Source organism: Zingiber officinale, unplaced genomic scaffold (genome assembly GCF_018446385.1).
Source record: "Zingiber officinale cultivar Zhangliang unplaced genomic scaffold, Zo_v1.1 ctg54, whole genome shotgun sequence".
Classification (NCBI taxonomy): domain Eukaryota; kingdom Viridiplantae; phylum Streptophyta; class Magnoliopsida; order Zingiberales; family Zingiberaceae; genus Zingiber; species Zingiber officinale.
Genome location: NW_024589953.1, coordinates 1 through 21,153, shown reverse-complemented (window position 1 = coordinate 21,153; position 21,153 = coordinate 1). Strand labels below are relative to the sequence as shown.

General features: G+C 34.9%; 1 protein-coding gene across 7 annotated transcripts; it reads right to left on the bottom strand.

Annotated features, from left to right (window-relative positions):
• Window positions 1-459: 459 nt before the first annotated feature.
• Window positions 460-21,147, bottom strand: LOC122037491 (cytochrome c-type biogenesis CcmH-like mitochondrial protein). 7 transcript variants are annotated; one of them, XM_042596985.1, is made up of 7 exons: window positions 20,744-21,147; window positions 4,314-4,416; window positions 3,857-4,180; window positions 3,723-3,795; window positions 3,273-3,496; window positions 958-1,089; window positions 460-836 (listed from the first exon to the last, which is right to left on the bottom strand). In XM_042596985.1, exons 5-7 carry the CDS (start codon window positions 3,411-3,413, stop codon window positions 657-659), a joined length of 453 nt encoding a protein of 150 aa, XP_042452919.1. In that variant the 5' UTR covers window positions 3,414-3,496; window positions 3,723-3,795; window positions 3,857-4,180; window positions 4,314-4,416; window positions 20,744-21,147; the 3' UTR covers window positions 460-656. The 7 variants fall into 7 exon arrangements, with proteins under 7 accessions (XP_042452919.1, XP_042452920.1, XP_042452922.1 ...); XM_042596986.1 differs by having other exon boundaries at window positions 3,273-3,472; XM_042596988.1 differs by lacking the exon at window positions 4,314-4,416 and having other exon boundaries at window positions 3,273-3,472; window positions 3,723-4,180.
• Window positions 21,148-21,153: the final 6 nt, after the last annotated feature.

The following is a 21,153-nucleotide window of genomic DNA, read 5'->3' as shown; positions in this document are numbered from 1 at the left end:
TACTTATTATTATTATTATTATTATTATATCTAAAAGTATCATAATTTTTAAAATAAAATTTAATTTAATTAAAAAACCTATTAAATCAACACGAGTGAATCTGAATCCTATTCAATCCTAACACAATCCAAAAACATTTGGGCCCAAATCCAATCTAATAATTCTAACACAATTCAAAAACATTTCAATCCAAATTCAATCTAAAATTCTCAATCGGAACTTGATATGTTTTAAATTGGCTTGGATCGGATTGTCAGATTGAATTTATTTTGACACTCCTAAGTTAATATAATGATGAAACTGTTTATCCGGGTTGTGTTGATACCGCATGGTTTTTTTGTCTGAATCGTATTCAAGTTCTTAAATATATTTTCCAAAGAAAATTATGAATTTTCAACAAATTTATCAACTTTAATTTTACTTTTTCGAAATTTAAAAAAAATATGAAGAATTTGGCGTATCTTCCAATCGCTTCTCATTCAACTTATTGAGTAATCGACGATTAAACATCCATGAGCTAGATACATTTCGACATAACAGTGACAAAATTGGAACTTTTGCAGCATTTTGTTTGTTTGCTCTTCTTATAAAGGTCCACTATGAAAGTATATAGATTAGCTAAGAGTGAAGGATCATAGAAAGCACAACAAAACCTTCAACTCCACCACTTTCTTCTCGGAGATGGAGGTGGTGTTAGTAGTTCGAGCATAGTTTCCTTCTCTGTAGGGGTTAACGGAACACCTCGAACAAGATTCAGTGCCATTACGTGGACATTGGTATTTTGCCTGCGCCTCCGATATGCCCATCCACCAATTGCAACCCCAGCAACAATGACCTAATTCCATTAGATTAATGTCAATGAGATCTTTCTTAGAATCCAAGTTTGTCTAAGAGAACCACACTGCAATACAAATACAGAGCACAAGGTCCTCTGGTATCAATGTAAAAGATCTTACCGGCGACAACCATATAGCAGCAGTTTGTAGATCGAAACGAGGAGCATAAAGTACATCCTCGCCGAACCTTTCCGCTAGACTTTTGTACACCTCCTTGTCAGTTTTACCTTCTCGGATTTCATCCCGGATGAGCTGAAAGATGTAAGGAAACCCTTAATTATAGTAATATTAACAATAGATACACTTTTTTGTTTTAAAAAAAAAGATGTTCATAATAGAGAATCATGTAGGCGACAACTATGCAGAACCTTCCTGATTAAAAGAAAAACTAAAAAGCCAAAAAGGAGAATGCACAGATTTCAGCCAGTAAGTAGATAAACAAGAGAAAGATAATGAACAAGGAAAAGCCCCACAAGAAACAGGGAAATTTCTGCACAAAAATTTGATAGATTTTCATTGCGAGTAAAATTCTGATAATGAATAGCAGAAACAAGGACCCTGAGATTAATAGACAAGCTTACAAAAAGAAAAACATATTTGGTTATTCAACAATTTGCTGTTTGTGATTCTTCTCTGAGAACAGATACACACAAAAGAAACAAATATAAGTTCTGATATAATACTGCCAATACAATGCTTGAGACATATACTAAGGCATCAACTATGAAATCAAAACAGAAAATAATTCAACCAAAGTAGTATTTTTAAAAATTAGAGAAAAAGTTCTCACACCAAAAAAAATCCAAGCTAGGAAGCGCCACACCATTGATTCGTTTATGTCAAGAGATTTACACCATGATGATAATGTAGCGGAGACACTTAACTTAAACAGAGGAAAATTATTCAGGTGAATATTGCAATTTGTATACTTGTATTTGAATGGCCATTTAAGTTGTCTTTCTTAATCAACAAGTTGACCAAGCACATATATGCAGAGTTTGGTTGTTTTCTAGAACGTCGAGGTGGAAAAATAAAAGATACTATGTAGTAGATATCTTTGATGATAAGCCAAAATTTTGTTGCATGTGATGAAAACGAGAATGAAGGTATAGGAGTAAAGAAAGAATGGATGGACATCACCATGGTTGTCATGAAGCAGTAGTTCATTGTGTGTGTATAAACAAAAGTACAAATAATTTGCATCCTAGAAAATCTAACAAGATATATGACTAAAACTGTCCTATGTAAAATATTAGCAGTCATAAGCAGCCCCACCCAATAAAAATTAATAAAAGCAAGGAAGGTTTCCAATAACCATAAGGAAAGATTCCTCCACGAACCAAGATGACAGTTAGCAAAGGACTTCAAGGACATGACCATAGTTCACAACAGAAATAAAACCTTCTTTTGAAAAAGTAGCTTCATGTGTGAATAATGATGCAATTCTTTTGTCTTGTCGGTACCATATGTTAAGACCCAAAAGTCTTTGAATTAGTGACTTTTTAGCAAAATAGAGAATACATTATTTTTAGCAAATTCTATCATGATAACAAAGTCCTATTTTTTTTTATCTCTCTTTATTGTCAAACATTTTACAACGTCCTTTAAAAGTGGTATAATGACGAATGTCATGATTATTTGAGAAGTTGAAAAATACTTATTCTATTATTTTCCCCACATGAAAAAAGACCATGAGGCTTTTGTTCCTTGTCCACATCTAGTCTACTAACTAAAAAATATGGAACCGTCACATTAACAGCCTCCTTAGAATTTGTCCCATAGATATGGAGGGAGGTAAATTCAAGTACGCGCATAGCAGGGACTATCACAGGCAGTGACACCCTGGGGATTGACCCCTGTCCAATCCGGATACACTATTATGCGCCCACCATATGTGCTACACTCTGGGGACATCTAATATGCTAACCAAGCTTATTCACAGCATTGCACCACTGCTTTTCTACATCAAGTCACTGTTTCTGCCTTATTTCCATCCCAAGCATTGGACTAGATGACCAAAAAGGAAGTAGACATTTGGACATAAAGGGGAACATTTATTTTCATGCCAAGCTATTTGCTACATCCTCTTTGTTCATATTTTCCATCCCTTTTTGTTCTCCTACTCAATCGGTTTCATTTTGTTCTACTCATCCCCTTCTGCTCATCTGCTTCATCTGTTCAATGCTTCATGTACATATCTACTTTGTCACATTTGAGTTGAAGATGATTTTAATAACCAAATAATATGACCGAGGATACAGAATCGACAATGTTCATAGAGTAGAAGAAAGGCAATATAGAGAAGTCAAAAAGAAAGAAAAATCTATGCATTCATGGATTTATTTCCAGAAAACCAAATTTAACATCCTCAAGCTATGTTAGCTAATGAAGAAACAAAGACCAACATAAAAGAGTTTCAAGAAAACTATTTTTACCTTTCTGAGCAAAATAGCAACATCTGCCTGTGAATCCTCAATGGATTGACTGCCACATTCAGTGCACCTAACATTAGGGAAAATGCTCTTCGCACGAGCCTCAACAATCTGAGCTTTCTTCAACTCCTCGCTGCTCACCATTGGAGAACCAACAAAGCCAACCTCACAGTCAAGAAGCTTGAGTCGATCAACAGCTATTCCTTCGCACAAAGTAGCAGCAGAAACTAAAGAGAATCCATATCACAACAGTTTCAAGAACATAAGGACAAGATCAAACATGTTATAAAAATAAAGCATTCTTCTGCACATTTAGTCAAACATATACTGTGCAAGCAAACAAAACCATGCCAATTTCTACCATCGCCAAATGAACCCAGACACAGAATCATAACTCCCGATTTTGTTAAGCGTAAGGAAGAAAAAAAATCCTTCACTTAAGTTGAATCTCACCTGATGGCGTTGGATGACAGGGCGGCGATGGTAAGTGGCAGCGTATGACAGTGGAAATTGAGGTGCGCTACTTCTGCAAGTTATACAGATCTATCAAAGAAATCTATACATTTAGCTAATGGATCTGAAGTTACCCGCGGACCAGCCTCAATGAGTGATGCCAATGAATGAGCAAGGAAGAGATACAACTGTTCGAGAAGCAAGAACGGGCAGACACTGTGCTTGTCTACTTATGCTACGGGAGCCAAGGTAGTATCCGCACGGTGGGCCAGTGGCCGACGATCGGCGGATCAGAGAACGGTGTGGCGGCTGAACAAACAGACGGCTCCTCAACTCCAGTGAAATCGATCTTGTGGGAGATTTGACTCGAAATGACGCTATTGCCCTTATCCCCTTTTAAAGTATCCAAACATGCATACCGTTCTTGCATATTTATTCAATCTGATATTGCACCAGACCTGAACAAATATCCAAGGGGAAAAACTATTATGTGTACTATTTTCATCAGCCATGGATGGAGCATTCACATTTCCATGGATGCTACAATCATGATTGCCTCGTTGTTGACCAACAGATGATACAATTCTTTACCTGAATGGGAGATGTGACTGCATGATTATGAAGATGGATAGGGAAAATACATATGACCACTATACTCTTGGCAGGTATCTCTGCATCCCAAGTTAATATCACCCTAGGTTGTATTATTCACAAAAGGATCAATTTCTGTGGAATGAAATTAAAGAACTATTTCCAAATTATCAAAAGGAATCAGACAAGAAAATCACTGCAAATGATTAAAAAAGAAAAACCACTACAAATGATTAAAGAAGAAAAACGGTCCTATTCTTTCCTTTCTTTTTGGCTGATCACTAGGTCTCATCTGCACAGACAATTAGAGACGTAATGGTTAATATATTTTCCTTTTGCCTTACATTTTGCAGTTATTCTCTACTTGAGTGATTGGGATAACCTGACATGTCTTCAAGCCTTAGAATTTACTAGATGAAGCAAAACAACATTGCATATTGTTGACGCTATGATCTGAATTAGTTTAATCCCCAAGTCACAGCTTCTCAGTTCCAGTGACAAAAGCTCTCAAGAAAACACCCAACGCATATTGAAAGGCACAAGATTCCATCCTACAAAGAAGCATGTGAAGCATGCACGACACTTGTTAATGGCTAAATTAAATATTTATGGCAACGCAGGATGATCCAAGGATTTTGCTACAATCACAACTATCATATTTCACCAACATGTGAAGTTTAGAATTTAATTCTCAACCTACAAATGTTTATGCATACATATCTAACAGGTCACCGGCTAGTAGTAACAGGGGTTGGTATCATTGGTGGTATTCACTGAGATTGTATTCCTTTGATCTCCAATAAGTTGTTGACTGATCGAACTCCTACTTTCTAATTCGGTATCAGTTGGTGTCACAGAAGAATCTACATTCTTTGCATCATGTTCGGGTGCCTAACATGTCAATTGGTCTCTTCCATGGTCGACTTCAACCACGATTGTGAATAGAGCTGATTCACTGAGTATCATCATGCTAAACCAAATCAATGAATACCTAATAGATAGATATAAAATCAGTTACACAATCCAAATAAATGGGAGAGAGTTTAACCCAAAGTTTAAAATCTCGATCCGTGCTGAAGTTTCGGTCTCAGATCGGAACGATATGGATTTGATATCGTATCATGTTGTGCCAATATGGGTTCGATACTTTATATATATATATATATATAATAAAAGGTGGTTGTTGTTGTATTAAAGTTATGTAACTTGACAGCATAAATTTATCAAATCGTCTAAAATAAAGATTAGACATTCACATCAACAAAAATATGTTCATATGCTTGAGTATGTTAATATTCATGATTTTAAATTTCAAATTTATTCTAAGATAAAAAAAAATTATTATCTATACTAATTATATAAATTGACACAAAAATCATAATATATATAATAATTATACAAATCATTTATTTATTAATTAATCTATATTATATATAATCATATAATTATTATGTATAAATATTCTAAATAATATTATATATATTGAATTTAAAATCAAATTTATTTAAAAAATTTATATATTTTTAAATTTTTTAAAAAAATATTTTTTTATAATTATTTATAAAATTTTAAAATTATTATAAAATTTTAATCTATTTTAAATTTATAAAAATAATTTAAAGTTTGTTTTAAAAATTATTTTAAATTATCTATTTTTTTACTTTAATTTTTTATAATTTTAATAGCAATAATAAAAATATAAAATTATATATTATAATTATATTAATTAATTAACAATTTCTTTGATTAATTATTCTTTTATATAATATATAATTTAATTACTATTAATTAATTATAAATTATATATATTATATAATGGTTTTATTTAAAAGTTTAAATAAATCCTAACTTTTTCTCAACCTTGTAATTTCGCCTCCCATTGTAATTTTTTTTCACGTCGCCGCTGCCTCATAGCAGTCGCCTTGCCGCCGCCACCTCGCCGTCGCCGCATCACAGCAACCTTGTCACCACCTCCTCACCGAGCTAATCTTTCGCTGATGATTCCAAGTAAGTCTTCCACGAATTGATTCTTTCTATCTTCCTTCTTCCTTTTGTTGCGCGTGCGTGATGCACGCAATGACACACGCAAAATTGTTGTGCATGCTATGCCTGTGTCGGTCCCGCGTCAGAACGGTAAAAATCACCCATTTCGGGTGGCACAGCTCGAGATTTCATTCACTGATCTAACCAACCATACTTCAATTTATATAACATTCAACTTATCTAACAACAACCTACACCAAGCAGTGAACACAAAATGTAAGATAATCACTAAAGGTATACCTTACTTTCCTAAAGCTTAGAGATGCCCTCCGGCTTAACTTGCGTCCCAAACTTGAAAAACACATAAATTAAAATGAGATAAAATCCCAAAAATATAAAACCCGGCATTCGAACTCGAACCATACTCTGATACAAATAAAATTGTCACGCCCCAAAGGTATACTTGTCCGCCAAATTGGACGATACCCCTAGTGATATTATAGGAAGTAACTGATATCAAAACAATTCAAGCCAACATAAACTACCAATGTAATATAATAACACCAAGTTACAAATGACAATGAGTGTATGTATGCATGAACATGTGAGCATACTAACTAACAAGCTAAAATCAATACTTAAACATTTGATACACAAAGAAAATTATAAATACACGCAGCAGAAAATAACCCAAATAACTCAAATAAAAATCCTTACTACATAATACGATATATAAAAAGATCAAAGGATGCAGTCTCATGTAAAATACTTACTACAAAAGTAAGAGAGTCAATATAATCATCTGCTAACCAAAAGCATAACCAACAATAAAATACTCCACTAATCAGCTCAACTAGGTATAACCAATAAATCGGAAGTACTTACAGTACATCCAAACCTACACAAACAAATATATAACCACCATATAACAAGCATATAACTAGTCCTGTCTAGTGCAACAATATGCGATCACAAATAGATCTCGTGGGTGGTCAAGGTATATAAATAGTCACTGTTCACGGGAGAACGCTCTACCATGGATGGTCTCATGGGCGAACAGGATGAGGTAGCTATCTAGCTTCTCAGCCACTGACTACAGGAAAACGCTCTACCACGAATGATCTTGTGAGCAGTTAGGGTATGTAAATAGTCATTGTTTGTAGGAGAACGCCTACCACAGATAGTTTCATGGGTAGACAGGATGTAAAGTGGCTACTGTCTGCAGGAGTGCACTCTACCACAGATGGTCTCGTGGGCAGACAGATATATACGTAGCTATCTAGCCATGGACTACGGGTGACAATATACGCTACCACGGATGACCCCGTGGGTAGTTGTATGTATTATGATCACTGATGACTCTCTCGACCCTGAATGAGAGACAATGGTTGACAGGATATACCAATGGTCACTAACAACTCTCTCAACCATGAATGAGAGACAACGGTCGTTAGTGTAAGGAACTAGGGTGCTAAACACACAGAAAATGCAACAGAAAACATCTAGTTCATATCAGAAGATCCATGTGAAGGAAGAAAACATATACTACGTTTTAACATGATAAGGAGTTATACCTTTTATGTGTGTACTCGATCTCCCGACAACTAGGATCTCAGCACGATCACGTATCCGTACCTCTTTCGATATCCACATGAATACAAGAAAATGAAGAAGACTAACACTCAAGGTTGTGTTAGCAGCCCTCTTTGAGTTTCGGCCAAAGAAAGAAAGGATAAGAAGAAGAATGAATTCACACTAAAAAATGAGAGAAAAAATATTTTTATGCCTCATCCAATGAAAATACTTAATGAGCATTAACACTCCATTAAGGCCATTTTGAACTCTTCATTTTTGAATTCAATTTTTAAATTGAATGAATTTCGAAATTAACTCTTCTAATGTTTCATTAATCTCCATTAATCCTCTTTAGTGAATGAACTCACTTGATTCTAACTCAAGTTTAATTCGGATTAGATTGAATCCATATGGTTGGATTCACTTGAGTCTAACTAAATGATTCTAATTCGGATGTGTCAATCATCTCACACTTGACTCTTAGAACTAATATTAACAATCTCCCACTAGCTCAAGTGTCAATCACTAAAATAATCTCATCTAATGGTTCATCACATTTTAGTCAAACTAAAATGAATCTATCTCCAAATCAGTATGTTCTTTGTGTGTGACCCAATAAGTTCTTGTAACGTTAGCAATGTCTCTAAAATTATTTTAGATACATAAATAATGAGTGACATCTAACAAGGCATCATTGCTACCCAAGTGACAAAAATGTCGATATCTGACTTAACATTTCCGTGACTATTATCTTGTATGACTCAATCCTTCTATCCTTGATATCTAGATTGATCAATGAGGCATAGACCGTGTCATCCTCTTATAAATCTTTGTGTTTCTTGATCTCTAAGTAGACATACTCAATCAAATAAGTTCAATATCTCATATTGATTCATATGAGTATGGTCATGCTTTCTTGTGTCCTACTAATCAAGGGGCTCACGGATATTGCTTCCGTCATATGAAAGAGATAGATCTCATGCACATCACTCATATCCCTTCACATAACTTCTTGCATACCTAGTGATCGACTTTATAGTCTATCCTGTTATAGATGACGATTGATGATACCAAAGTACACGACTCCTTATGTAGGGAACCGTAGTGACTTCAGATCTAAGGACTATTCATACCAATAGTCACATGAGAATGTTTATGACACAGTTATAACGATCTATGAAACATTCTCATGGGGGATTATTCAGTATATATTCTCTAATATATACCCATGTGTCAACCTGATATATCATATCCATGATTTGTGAGATTAAGTCATTCGTTGATCTACGTGTTAGTCTCAACGCATTAATATTGTCCTTGCATATTAATATTTGACTAGGAATAGTTTAAAGTAGTGTTCTATATATATCTACAATATCTCACTATCAATTCAACCAATTGATATATTGTAGATTAGAACCTCTTATTTTAGAACATTATTATACTTATTCATTCGGCACTGAATTAAAATAAATATAATAACCAACTTTGTCTTTTATTGATAATAAAATATGATACAAAAGGAGCCTCTTACAATCATCTTATAATTGGTACTAGGGCTAATACTAACAATCTCCCACTAGCACTAGTGTCAATCACTGAAATATCTAATATCCAGTGACCTAATATGACCATCATGCTTCCTCTATGCCAAAGCCTTGGTCAAGAGATCCACAATGTTAGCACGGTCGGTACTCTGCGTATCCTCATATCTCCTCTATCGATGATCTCTTAAATAAGATGTAATCACCGTAGTATATGTTTGGATCTCGATGAGAGAGAGGTTCCTTAGCCTGTGCAATAGCCCATTGTTATCACAATAGAGGTCTATTAGGTTCATTAAACTAGGAACAACACCAAGCTCTATAATGAACTTCCTGATCCAAACAGTCTCTTTAGCTGCAACTGAAGTGGCAATGTACTCGACTTCTATTGTAGAATCAGCGACTGTGTTTTGCTTTGAACTCTTCCAGCTCACAGCACCACCATTTAAACAAAATACATATCCTGACTGTGATTTATAATCATCCTTGTCAGTTTGGAAGCTAGCATCGGTGTAACCCTTTACATCAAGCTCTTCATCGCCTCCAAAGATCAAGAAATAATCTTAAGTTCTTCTCAAGTACTTAAGAATATTCTTGATTGCTATCCAGTGACCTTCACCTGGATCTGACTAGTATCTGCTCGTCATGCTTAACGCATATAAGATATCTGGGTGAGTACAAAGTATGTCATACTTGATAGACCCTATAGCAGATGTATAAGAAATCTAATCTATGTGGTCGCTTTCTTTCTTAGAAGAGGGACATTAAGTGTTCGAAAGACTCATGTCATGTGACATCGATAGGAATCCCTTCTTGGAATGCTGCATGGCAAAACGTTTAAGCACCTTGTCAATATATATACTCTGGCTTAGGCCAAGCAATCTTTTGGATCTATCGCTATAGATCTTGATGCCTAAAATGTAGGTTGCTTCACCTAAGTCCTTCATTGAGAAATAATTCCCAGGCCAAGTTTTCACTGACTGAAGAGTAAAGATATCATTTCTAATAAGAAGTATGTCATCTACATACAATATGAGAAAGATAATTGTGCTCCCACTAACTTTCTTGTAGACACAAGGTTCATCTTCATTCTTAATAAAACCAAAAGCTTTGATCGTATCATCGAATCGAAAATTCTAGTTTCTAGAAGCTTGCTTTAATCCATATATGAATCGTTGCAACTTACATACCTTTTTAGCATGCTATAGATCTACAAAACTCTTAGGTTGTATCATGTACACATCCTCAAGTAGATTTCCATTAAGAAATACGGTTTTGGCATCTATCTGTAAGATCTCATAATCATAGTAAGTGGCAATAGCAAGCATGATCCGAATAGATTTAAGCATCGCAACTGGTGAAAAAGTTTCATCATAGTCTATACCATGAATCTGCTTGAATTCTTTAGCCACCAATCTACCTTTATAGGTATGCATATGATCATCCATGTCAGTCTTCACCTTGAAGACTCACTTACACCCAATGGGTTTGATCCCTTCAAGTGGATCAACCAAAGTTCATACTTGGTTAGTGTACATGGATTCCATTTCGAATTTCATAGCCTCTAACAATTTCTCAGAATCTGGGCCCTGTATAATTTCCTGATAAGATGTAGGTTTGTTGAGAACAACAAACACTACATCACCGTGGTCAGACAAGAGAAAAGAATATCTCTCAAGTTGACGACGGATACTATCAAATCTGCGTAAAGCTTGTGCTACTTGAACAGGTTGTTGCTCCACAACTTCTTGCGATGTAACAAAATCATGATCCACAACATCTTGTGGTACTTGTTCAGTTTCCATCAAGGCGTTAGTACTAGTTTGTGTATCTTGAATTTCTTCAAGATCGACTTTACTCTCACTAGTTTTTCTAGAAACAAATTCTCTTTCTAGAAAAACATCATTTTTGGCAACAAACACTTTGCTATGTGTAGAATTATAAGAGTAATATCCCTTTGTTTCCTTGGGATATCCTACAAAATAGCATTTGTCCAATTTGAGTTCTAGTTTATCTAAGACTTGTCATCGAACGTAAGCCTCACAACTCCAAAATTTCATGAAAAACATCTTGGGACTCTTCCCAGTTCATATCGTATATGGTGTTTTTATGATAACCTTAGATGGAATGCGGTTAAGTGTGAAAGTAGCTGTCTCTAGAACATGTCCCCAGAAGGAAATAGGAAGATCTTTATGACTTATCATTGATCGTACAATATTTAATAAAGTATGATTTCTCCTTTCTGATATACCATCCATTGTGATGTTCTAATTGGAGTAAGTTGAGATATGATCCCACACTCAACGAGATGGTCATAAAACTCTTGGCTAAGGTATTCCCCACCTCCATCTGATCGAAGCATCTTAATATGCTTACCAAGTTAGTTTTGTACTTCATTCTTAAATTCTTTGAACTTTTCAAAGGATTCTGACTTGTGTCTCATCAGATACATATAGTCATATCCACTAAAATCATCAATAAAAGTAATGAAGTAATGATAGCCTCCTCTAACTGATATTCTGAAAGGGTCATATACATCAGTATGTTTAAGTCCTAACAAATCATTAGCTCTTTTCTGTGTCTACTAAATGGAGTTTTAGTCATTTTGCCTTGAAGACAAGATTCACATGACTCATATGATTTAAAATCAAATGAGTCCAGAAGTCCATCTTTATAGAGTTGAGATATGTAACTCTCATTTATGTGACCCAAGCGACAATGCCAAAAATATGTTTGGTTCAAATCTCTCATGCCTTAGGGATCTCAAATCTCTCATGCCTTGCTTGTCCTTGATATAATTGTCTAAGATGTTCAACCATATCATAAGCATCCATGTTCTCATGTTACTTCTGAAGCTCATAGTTCATGGTGGCGAGCATAAGACATGATACATCTAATGCATCATCTTGATGCTTCTTATAAGCATCCTAATCAGCTTTAGTGGCAGTAGTGGAGGGTGCTCCACGAATGGGTTGCTCTAAGACGTACTTTTTTCTTTCTTGCTTGAGAACTTTTCTCAAGTTTCTGTAACAGTTCATGAAGTTAGCTCTATTGAGCTTGTCTTTATTAAGGACAGATCGCAGAGAGAGGGTATTCGACGTATTTGATGACATGGTAATCTACAATAATAAAATACAGAAATAAGTATCATATTTAGATCATTCAATTAGGATTTTAATTAAATTATTCTCCCACTTAATTATAAAGCTTGGTAGGAGCAAGTCATGGATGTAGTTTTACCTATACTACTAGTTCCAAATCCAATTGCGATGACATTCATGTGGGACAAGATCCACGTTATACCTCATCTTGAGTTAACTTTGGCTAATCACCCAAGACTTAGTGTAACTTAGGTAGGTAACGTTTACTAATTACATCCTATGTAACTCTTATATCATTCGGTGAACAAGACTATTTATTGGTTTGCCCATCTTATGAAATCCACATTATATAGCTTATCTTGAGTTAGCTTTGGCTAATCACCCAAGACTAGTATAATTTAAATTTCATCATATGGGATATGTCTCTAAGTTCTCAATCCAATTGATAAAACTTAGTTAAGTCACACTCAAAATTTAATAGTCGAACATCACAATTGTCTTGTCGCACTCTAGGAAGATAAATCGAGTCACTTTGCTTTGGCAAAACCTAACTACAATTAATCGAGCTAGAAGTGAGTACCAAACTTTAGTAAGCATATATTAAAAGGACCTAATTATTGTTAAACTACACATGTATCACATACAATCATGGCACACATTAACATATATGCTAAATTAAACGTGACATGGTTATGACCCCATAACTACGATCTTCTCAAGACAATGAGAAGATCAAAAGGTCAACCTAGGTTTAAGCATCTTATCCAAGTGCTTCTTTGATCGTCGTGTGTTGTTGTCCTTCTCCCTTTTCCACCATTGTCCAATAGACTAATTCTTCTCTAATTTGTACATTACAAAACCTAAAGAAACCTCGAGTTACATTCGAGGGTAGTCTAAATTTACAACAAGAGTGATAAAAGATGAAGGCACGACACGCAAGCCATATTATGAATTACAACACACATCCAATCACATTGGGGTTAAAGGGCATAAACATGCACCATGTCATCTATATATTTATAATATCCTTATGACATAAATCTACTATAATTTCAACAACTAATTATGAGCTGCAATGTCATGGTGATCCCGCTAGCCAGTTAGCGGACGGGGTTCAAGGGGCCCTTGCGGGGGTGAGAGGGCAGCCCCCGCGAAAAATTATTTCGCATACTCATTGTATGAGTTGTTGCCATACCCGAGACCCTGCAACCCACAAAAATCGAGAGACCATGTTGTTCACAACACTTTGTCTGAGACCACCTTGCTGTTCACAACTTCTATTGGCCAAAATGTTGGAAGTTTATTTCTATCAAATGAATAGGTTATAGCACTTGTTCATAACAAGTATGAAGATGTTATATCCTTTAGTTTGTTCATATACTCACTGTTTCATTCCCAACAGAAAACTCATAAACGTGCAAATCATAATAAACCTATCATGCAATTTTTATATAACATATAAAATCTAACAACTTAGTATACGCCTTCGCAAGTAGCTCTGATACCAGTATAAGAAACTAGGGCGCTAAATACACAAAAAGCGCAACGAAAAATATCTAGTTCCTATCAGAAGATCCATGCGAACGAAGAAAACATATACTAAATTTTAACATGATAAGGAGTTATACCTTTAATACGTGTATTCGATCTCTCGACAATTAGGATCTTAGCACGATCACATGTCTGTGCCTCTTTCATTATCCACACAAACACAAGAAAATGAAGAGGACCAACACTCAAGGTTGTGCTAGCAACCCTCTTTGAGTTTCGGCCAAAGAAAGAGAGGAGAAGAAGAATGAATTCACACTTAAAAATGAGAGAAAAAAATATTTTTGTACTTCATCCAATGAAAATACTTAATGAGCATTAATTCACTTAATGAGACTTAATGAGCATTAACAATCCATTAAGGTCATTTTAAACTCTTCATTTTTTAATTCAATTTTAAAATTGAATGAATTTCGAAATTAACTCTTCTAATGTTTCATTAAACTCCATTAATCCTCTTTAGTGAATGAATTCACTTGAGTGTAACTCAAGTCTAATTTAAATTATATTGAATCTATATGGTTGGATTCACTTGAATCTAACTCAATTATTCTAATCCGGATATGTCAATCATCTCATAATTAACTCTTAGAGTCAATACTAACAGTCAAGACATAACAACATAATGATAAGTAAAAAAGCAAATAATCACATCGGTATGCTACTCTATAACTACACCTCGGTCCAACCTAACTAACATATAGGTATGCCTTATTAACAAATCAAGGTATAGTAGGACACTCGATATCCTATACTACAGTATGATCTTACTAATTCACATGCATGAATAAATATCAAGTTGGTAACCTAGTTCAATATTCTACAGCTATGCTACGGTATAGTATCACTAGCATAAAAGTACAACTACAATGACCATAAATAGCATGGATAACAACGAGACTACATGGATATCAAAATGGACTAAAACAAGTGCAAGTAGTAGGTCAACTCTAGAAATATATAAAGTAGAGACAAGGTAAGCAGTAACTACTATCTAATCAAAATATAGTAATAAATAATCATGCACTAGAATCAAAGATACTATAGAAGTCAAAGCAGGAACAACCCACCTCAGCGTAGAATATCTTAACGTCTTGATCGAAGTCTCGAGCTCGAATCCTATAAGTGCGGGATGGGAAGCAAATCTAAGGATCTATAATATATGAACCAATTGTTGGTGCGGTTAGCACTAACGATCTAACTCAGGTTTTGATGAATGATAAAGTAGGTTAAGTTAATTTTGTTGTGATCTAACACTTTAGCTGGGTGAACAGGAGAAATCCAGCTAGGTCAACGGACCGATTGGATAGCTGGTGCGAAGCCCAGCTAGGTCGACGAGCCGACCGGATAGCTAGCAAGAAATCCAGCTATATCGATGGGTTGATCGGATAACTGGTACAAAGTCTAGCTAAGTCAAAAGGTCTACCGGATAGCTGGCACGAAGTCCAGACAAGTCGACTGGCTGATTGGATGTCTGCCAAAAGATAAGTAAATGTAAGTCACTGGAGGGGAGTGACTTGGTGAGGGCGCGTTCCCCGTTTGAGGGAACTATAGACGTCGATTCAACTTAAATCCATTTTGGAAATCTAAGTTGAGATCGTGACTAGATTTTAGTCTCGAAGAGACAGAATCTAATTACTACTAAGTTTATATATATATATATATATCAGTGTTCGAAAACACGGGCTCGGCGGCTGCCTAGGCGCTGTGCGGCAGTAGGCCGAGCCAGAAACCCCCCAGGCGGGTGACCTAGGCGGCTCTCGGCGTAGATATTTAGGTTTTAATATTTTGTACCAAATTTGTTGTTTGTGTGTTTAGGGTTTAGAATTTAGGGTTTTGTCGTCTCTCAGCGCCGCTTCGTCTTCTCTCATCGTCGCTGCGTCGGCTTATCTCGTGATGCTTCGGGCGACACCGGAAGCTTCCGCGACACTTGCCATGGAAGCAACATCGGACTTCGTCGGGCGTTTGGCGACGCTTCGACACAGAATCGTCCGTTGGCCCGGTTCTCCCACGAGGTATCCGCTTGTCATGTGAGACAGCGTTTTAGATTTAATAAATTAAAACAATTCCTAAGCCGGATAATTTCAATAATAGGGTTGAAATTTAAATCTCAATTAAATATATTTTAAAAAAAAAATTATAATAAATATTATTAATTTATATAAAACAAATTTAAATATATAAAATTATATATAAAATTCTAATAACCATTATTAATTTATATAATCAGATTTAAATATATAAATAATATATTTAACTTTTAAATAAAAATATTAAATATTAATTTATATATCAACAGCTTTAAAAAATTATAATAAATATCATCATTTATCAGATTTAAAAATATAAAAAATATTTAAAATTTTTAAAAAAATATAATACATATTATTAATTTATATAAATCATATTTATAAATTTTATATATTATAAATTTATATTAATCGGATTTATAAATATTAAAATTTTAAAAATTCTAATAAATATTATTAATTTATATAAATCAGTTTTAAAAATAAAAAAATATGAAAATTAAATTAAAATTTTAAAATTCCAATATATATTATTAATTTATATATAAAACAGATTTAAAAATATAAAAATATATTTAAAATTTAATTTATTTAAACAAATATCTAATAAATTTTATTAATTAGATTAAGATATATAAAAAATATTCTCAGACTTGTTAATGACATTGTTATATTTCATTATTTTGTATGGTATGATATAATTAAATTTTATTATCATGTTATGTCTTGTTATATATAATTTTCAGATTATCCATTATCAATGGTAAGCAATCCATCTTGACAATATGTCACTCAACCCGAATCCAGGATTCTTAGAAAAAGTCGAATGACGCCGGATGGGAGTTTGGGATATTAATTGATCCTAAGAACCTCGACAAAATTAAATGTAAGTTATGTGGAAGCAATGGGGGAGTGTATAGGATAAAGGAGCACATTGAAATATGGAAATGTATCCGGTTGTCGAAAAGCATCTCAAGAAGACAAAATAAGTGCAAACAGAAAGAAGAACAAAATAATGGAAGAACAAAGTTGTAGGCAGAGGTGACTATTTCTCTAGGCGAAGAAGAAGGTCTTGAAATTGAAGGGATGGATGGAATTAAAAAACCTCTTCACTTTACCCAATGGATAGATATGCATCGACAATTGCTCCAGAAAATGCAGGCTCCAGTGGAAGTAAAGTGTTTCGCTAAAAAAATATAAATGAGGCTCTTTTCAAATAGAGAACTCAACAAGTTCAACAATATGTTGAGAGATGGGTTTATGAAAATGGAATCTCATTCAGTGTTGTTGATAATGATAGCTTCAAGCAACTAATTCCAACTCAATAACAACTTAGGGAGCCATATTGAAAGCAGAAGTTGAAAGAGCAAAATAAATGCTGAAGAAACATGAAGAAGAATGAAAGAATGGATGCTTTCGATCATGACAATCGTGGGTGATAGAAAAGAAGAAGCGTCTTAAATTTGTGTGTTAATTCAAGGAGGGTACTACATTTTTAGAGTCTAAGGAGTCTTCAGATGACGCACATCTGAACTTATTTTTGAGTATGTTGACAAGTGTATTGAGCAGTAGGAGCTCGAGAATTGTTATAGACAATACCACTAATGATATGGTTGTAGCTAAATTGATGAGAGAAAAGCGACCTAGGATTTTTTGGAGTTCATGTGCAATTCACATGGTTAATCTCTTGCTTGAAAGTATTGATAAACTTTCACGATATAAAAAGGTTATTGAGCAAGCCAAGTCTTTTACCATTTTCATCTATACTCACCATAAGACTTTGCCATTGATGAGAAGTTTCACGAAGAAGAGAGATATAGTCCGATCAGGAGTTACCAGGTTTACATCAAATTTCCTCACATTGCAAAGTTTGATTGAAAAAAAAACTAGTTTAAGAATTAAGTTTACAAGTGATATGTGGGAGAAATATAAATGGTCAAAACAAAGGAAAATTGACACTATGGTGATGAGCTGAGCTTTTGGAATAGTGTGACACTTTGTTTGAAAATATTTGCTCCTTTGGTAAAAGTTCTTGATTGGTAGATGGAGATAGAAAGTCATCGATGGGGTTTTATGCCGGCTTCTTCAAGCTAAAGAAGATATCAAGGTGGCTCTGAACAACGTGGAATCAAATTATCAGCCTATCATAGCCATTATTGAGTCAAAAATGAAAGATAGATTTGATACATCATTGCATACCACTGTTTTTTTTGTTGAATCCTTATTTTTACGATAAAGATAGTTCTATTGCTCTTTATGAGGAGGTCGCGACGGGGATTTTTGAATGTATGGAAACTTTGCATGCCAATGAGTTAGATCTACAAGATACAATTATTAACAAAGAATTTCCAAAATATAGAGATAAGACAGGGTTATTTGGAAAAACATTGGCAGCAAAAACATGTGAAAAAAATGATGATACATTAGATCCATGTGAATGGTGGAGTACATACGGTGCTCACACACCTAACTTGCTAAGGGTGGCATTGAGGACATTTTCATTAACTACAAGTTCATCTAGGTGTGAAAGAAATTGGAGTACATTTGAAAGAGTAAGTTTTAAACTTTCAGCCTTTAATTAAATTAGTTATAATTTTTAACGTCTATACTATATATTCAGGTACTAACTATAATATTGACTTTCTCTATTTTTTTTAGATTCATACAAAGAAAATAAATAGGTTGGATGCCAACAGGTTGAACAATATGGTATTTGTCCAATTTAATGCTAGATTGTTGAACAAACAAAAAAAAGAGAAAAAGAAAGGAATGTCGATGTCCTTCTTGCAAAAGATGCTTCAAACGCACAAGGTTGGATTGTAGATGGTGAGGAAGATGATGAAGTTGAACTAGGTTCCGGGCTCACTTGGCAAATCGTTGATGAAGTAAGTGGAGCAGATGAAAATCTACAACCCCGAAGAAGCTCTAGAGTGAGAGAACTTCATGAAGATGATTTTGAATCCGAAGAAGAAGACGAGGATCACAATAATGATATTGAAAATTATGGAGAACAAGTTATTGAAAATTATGGAGAAGAAGAAGAAGTAGAAAATATGAGTCTATGAGATATTATTAGTTGTATATTTTTGAACTCATTTTGTTAAGACATGATTTATGTTATTGTGATTATATTTTGCTTAGTGGTTACTAGTTCACAATATATTGTAATCTTGAATTAACTATTGCTACTATTTTAATGTTTTCCACATTTAAAGTTGTTTTAGCTTATAGCGAGGTTTTAAAATTTGAGTTGGATATATATCCTATTGTTTACTACATGATTATGATAACTTCTGCGTATTCTACTTTTGTTTCTTTTACTCATATTTAATGAGTCTAGTATATTTCCTTTGCATAAAACTATTAGTTTTCTTTTATAGTTTTTCATTTTTTTGTATTGGAAAGTATGCATTTATTTCAGCATACATAGTTAGATCTCCATTGCTATGAAATTGTTTAAGACAATATTTAGATTTGCATATGACATTATCCACAGTCCACATGAGAAACAAGGGATACCGAGGAATCCTCCTAGCGGGCGCTAGTCCCGGCCTAGTAAACCTGGGCAAGCGTTAGTCTGTAGGTTCTAAAAATTCGCTGAAGCTAGTCGGACGACAGATTTGTGCTAACTTTTGTTTTGCAGGGTAGTATAATATTTATTACCTAGGACTAATCTTTTCTCGCAGGACAAAAACTTTTACAGGAAAAAGGGATCCGGGCGCCCGGAATGCAAAAGTTTATCTCGTCGCAACGTGGAGCGCGCTGATTGGCTAGACAGACGTCACGCTCCAGGCGCGCGGAAGGGATCCGGGCGTCCGGAGCTTCCTATATAAGGAGGCCACCACCTGGAGCAAAGGACAACAATTTTCTTTCTGTGATTACTCTGTTGCGCACTGCTCCTGCGACGCTACGAAGCTCTTCCGGCAACCTGTGGCTCAATTTCTTGTTGTTGTCGGTATTTCTTTTTTCTTGTACTCAATCGTGTAACATTTTACGAATTTTTAGTGATTGCCCAACGAAAGTACTCTCACGTGCAACCTTAGTGTAGGAGTCGACAAAGACTCCGAACTAAGTAAAATTGATTTTGTTAGCGTTGTGTTTTATGTTTCCGTTTCTTACTCGATAACGATTTTCGAAGATCGCTATTCACCCTCCTCCCCCTCTAGCGAACTTTACGATCCAACACCAATAAATCAAGTTACTCATCCTATTAGTAACTCCATACTAATAATTACTAAGTAGTTAATGAGTTATAAATTTGATTACTGATTCAATAAATCCTTAATCATATTATCTAATTATAACCAATCTGTAAACCCACTCTCAGATTTCACAAATGCATAAATCAATAAGGTTATTAATAATAATCCTAAAGCCAATTATCTATTAATTAATAATCATCATTAAACTAGTTCAACCTTCATCAGCTAATTTAATCAATCATCAATTCATTAATTAACCCCAAGTTAACTTACTGGTATCCTCTTCCTCTTCCTACTTACTCGAACAATAACACTGTTTAATCAACATTTACCCAATTTCTTTATAACTCAGTTAATTAATTCAATCAACAATTATCTAATAGCATTATCTGATAACCTCATTTAATATGTTACTCAATAATGAAATTTAAATTAGAATTTCTTTACCTTTATTGTTCGGCCCCTCCTCCGACAGCTTCAACTCCAGCAGAGGCTAGCTCACGGTGGCCGACGATGGCCCTAGGTCAAGGATAGCTGCCGGCGACTAGTGGTCACAACGGAGTTGGGTATTGGAGGCGGCGGCGATTGCAAAGGGTCGGTCAACTATTGCCCGCAACAATTGTGCACAGCAAGGGAGAAGGAAGGAAGGCGGTCGATGTATAGACGGGGTAAAGGATGCCCGACACGGCGGTCCGTGAGCGTCAACCAAGAAGAAACACAGTTGTGGCCTGCGCGCTCAAGGCGGACCACCGACCATGGAGATGGAGGAGAGAGATGGGTGGTGGCGGCAGCGGTGCACGATGCCGACTGAGAGAAGCACTGTCGCGCCTTTGCGAGAAGTGGCGAAGTAGATCAAG

What these genes read in the sequence shown, in the direction of transcription:
- LOC122037491 (XM_042596985.1), bottom strand. Translation starts at nt 3,413, where the DNA reads ATGGTGAGCAGCGAGGAGTTGAAGAAAGCTCAGATTGTTGAGGCTCGT. An exon ending in TTGCTATTTTGCTCAGAAAG is followed by an intron (nt 1,090 to 3,272) that starts GTAAAAATAGTT and finishes TACATCTTTCAG; the next exon opens with CTCATCCGGGATGAAATCCG. An exon ending in CTGCTATATGGTTGTCGCCG is followed by an intron (nt 837 to 957) that starts GTAAGATCTTTT and finishes TAATGGAATTAG; the next exon opens with GTCATTGTTGCTGGGGTTGC.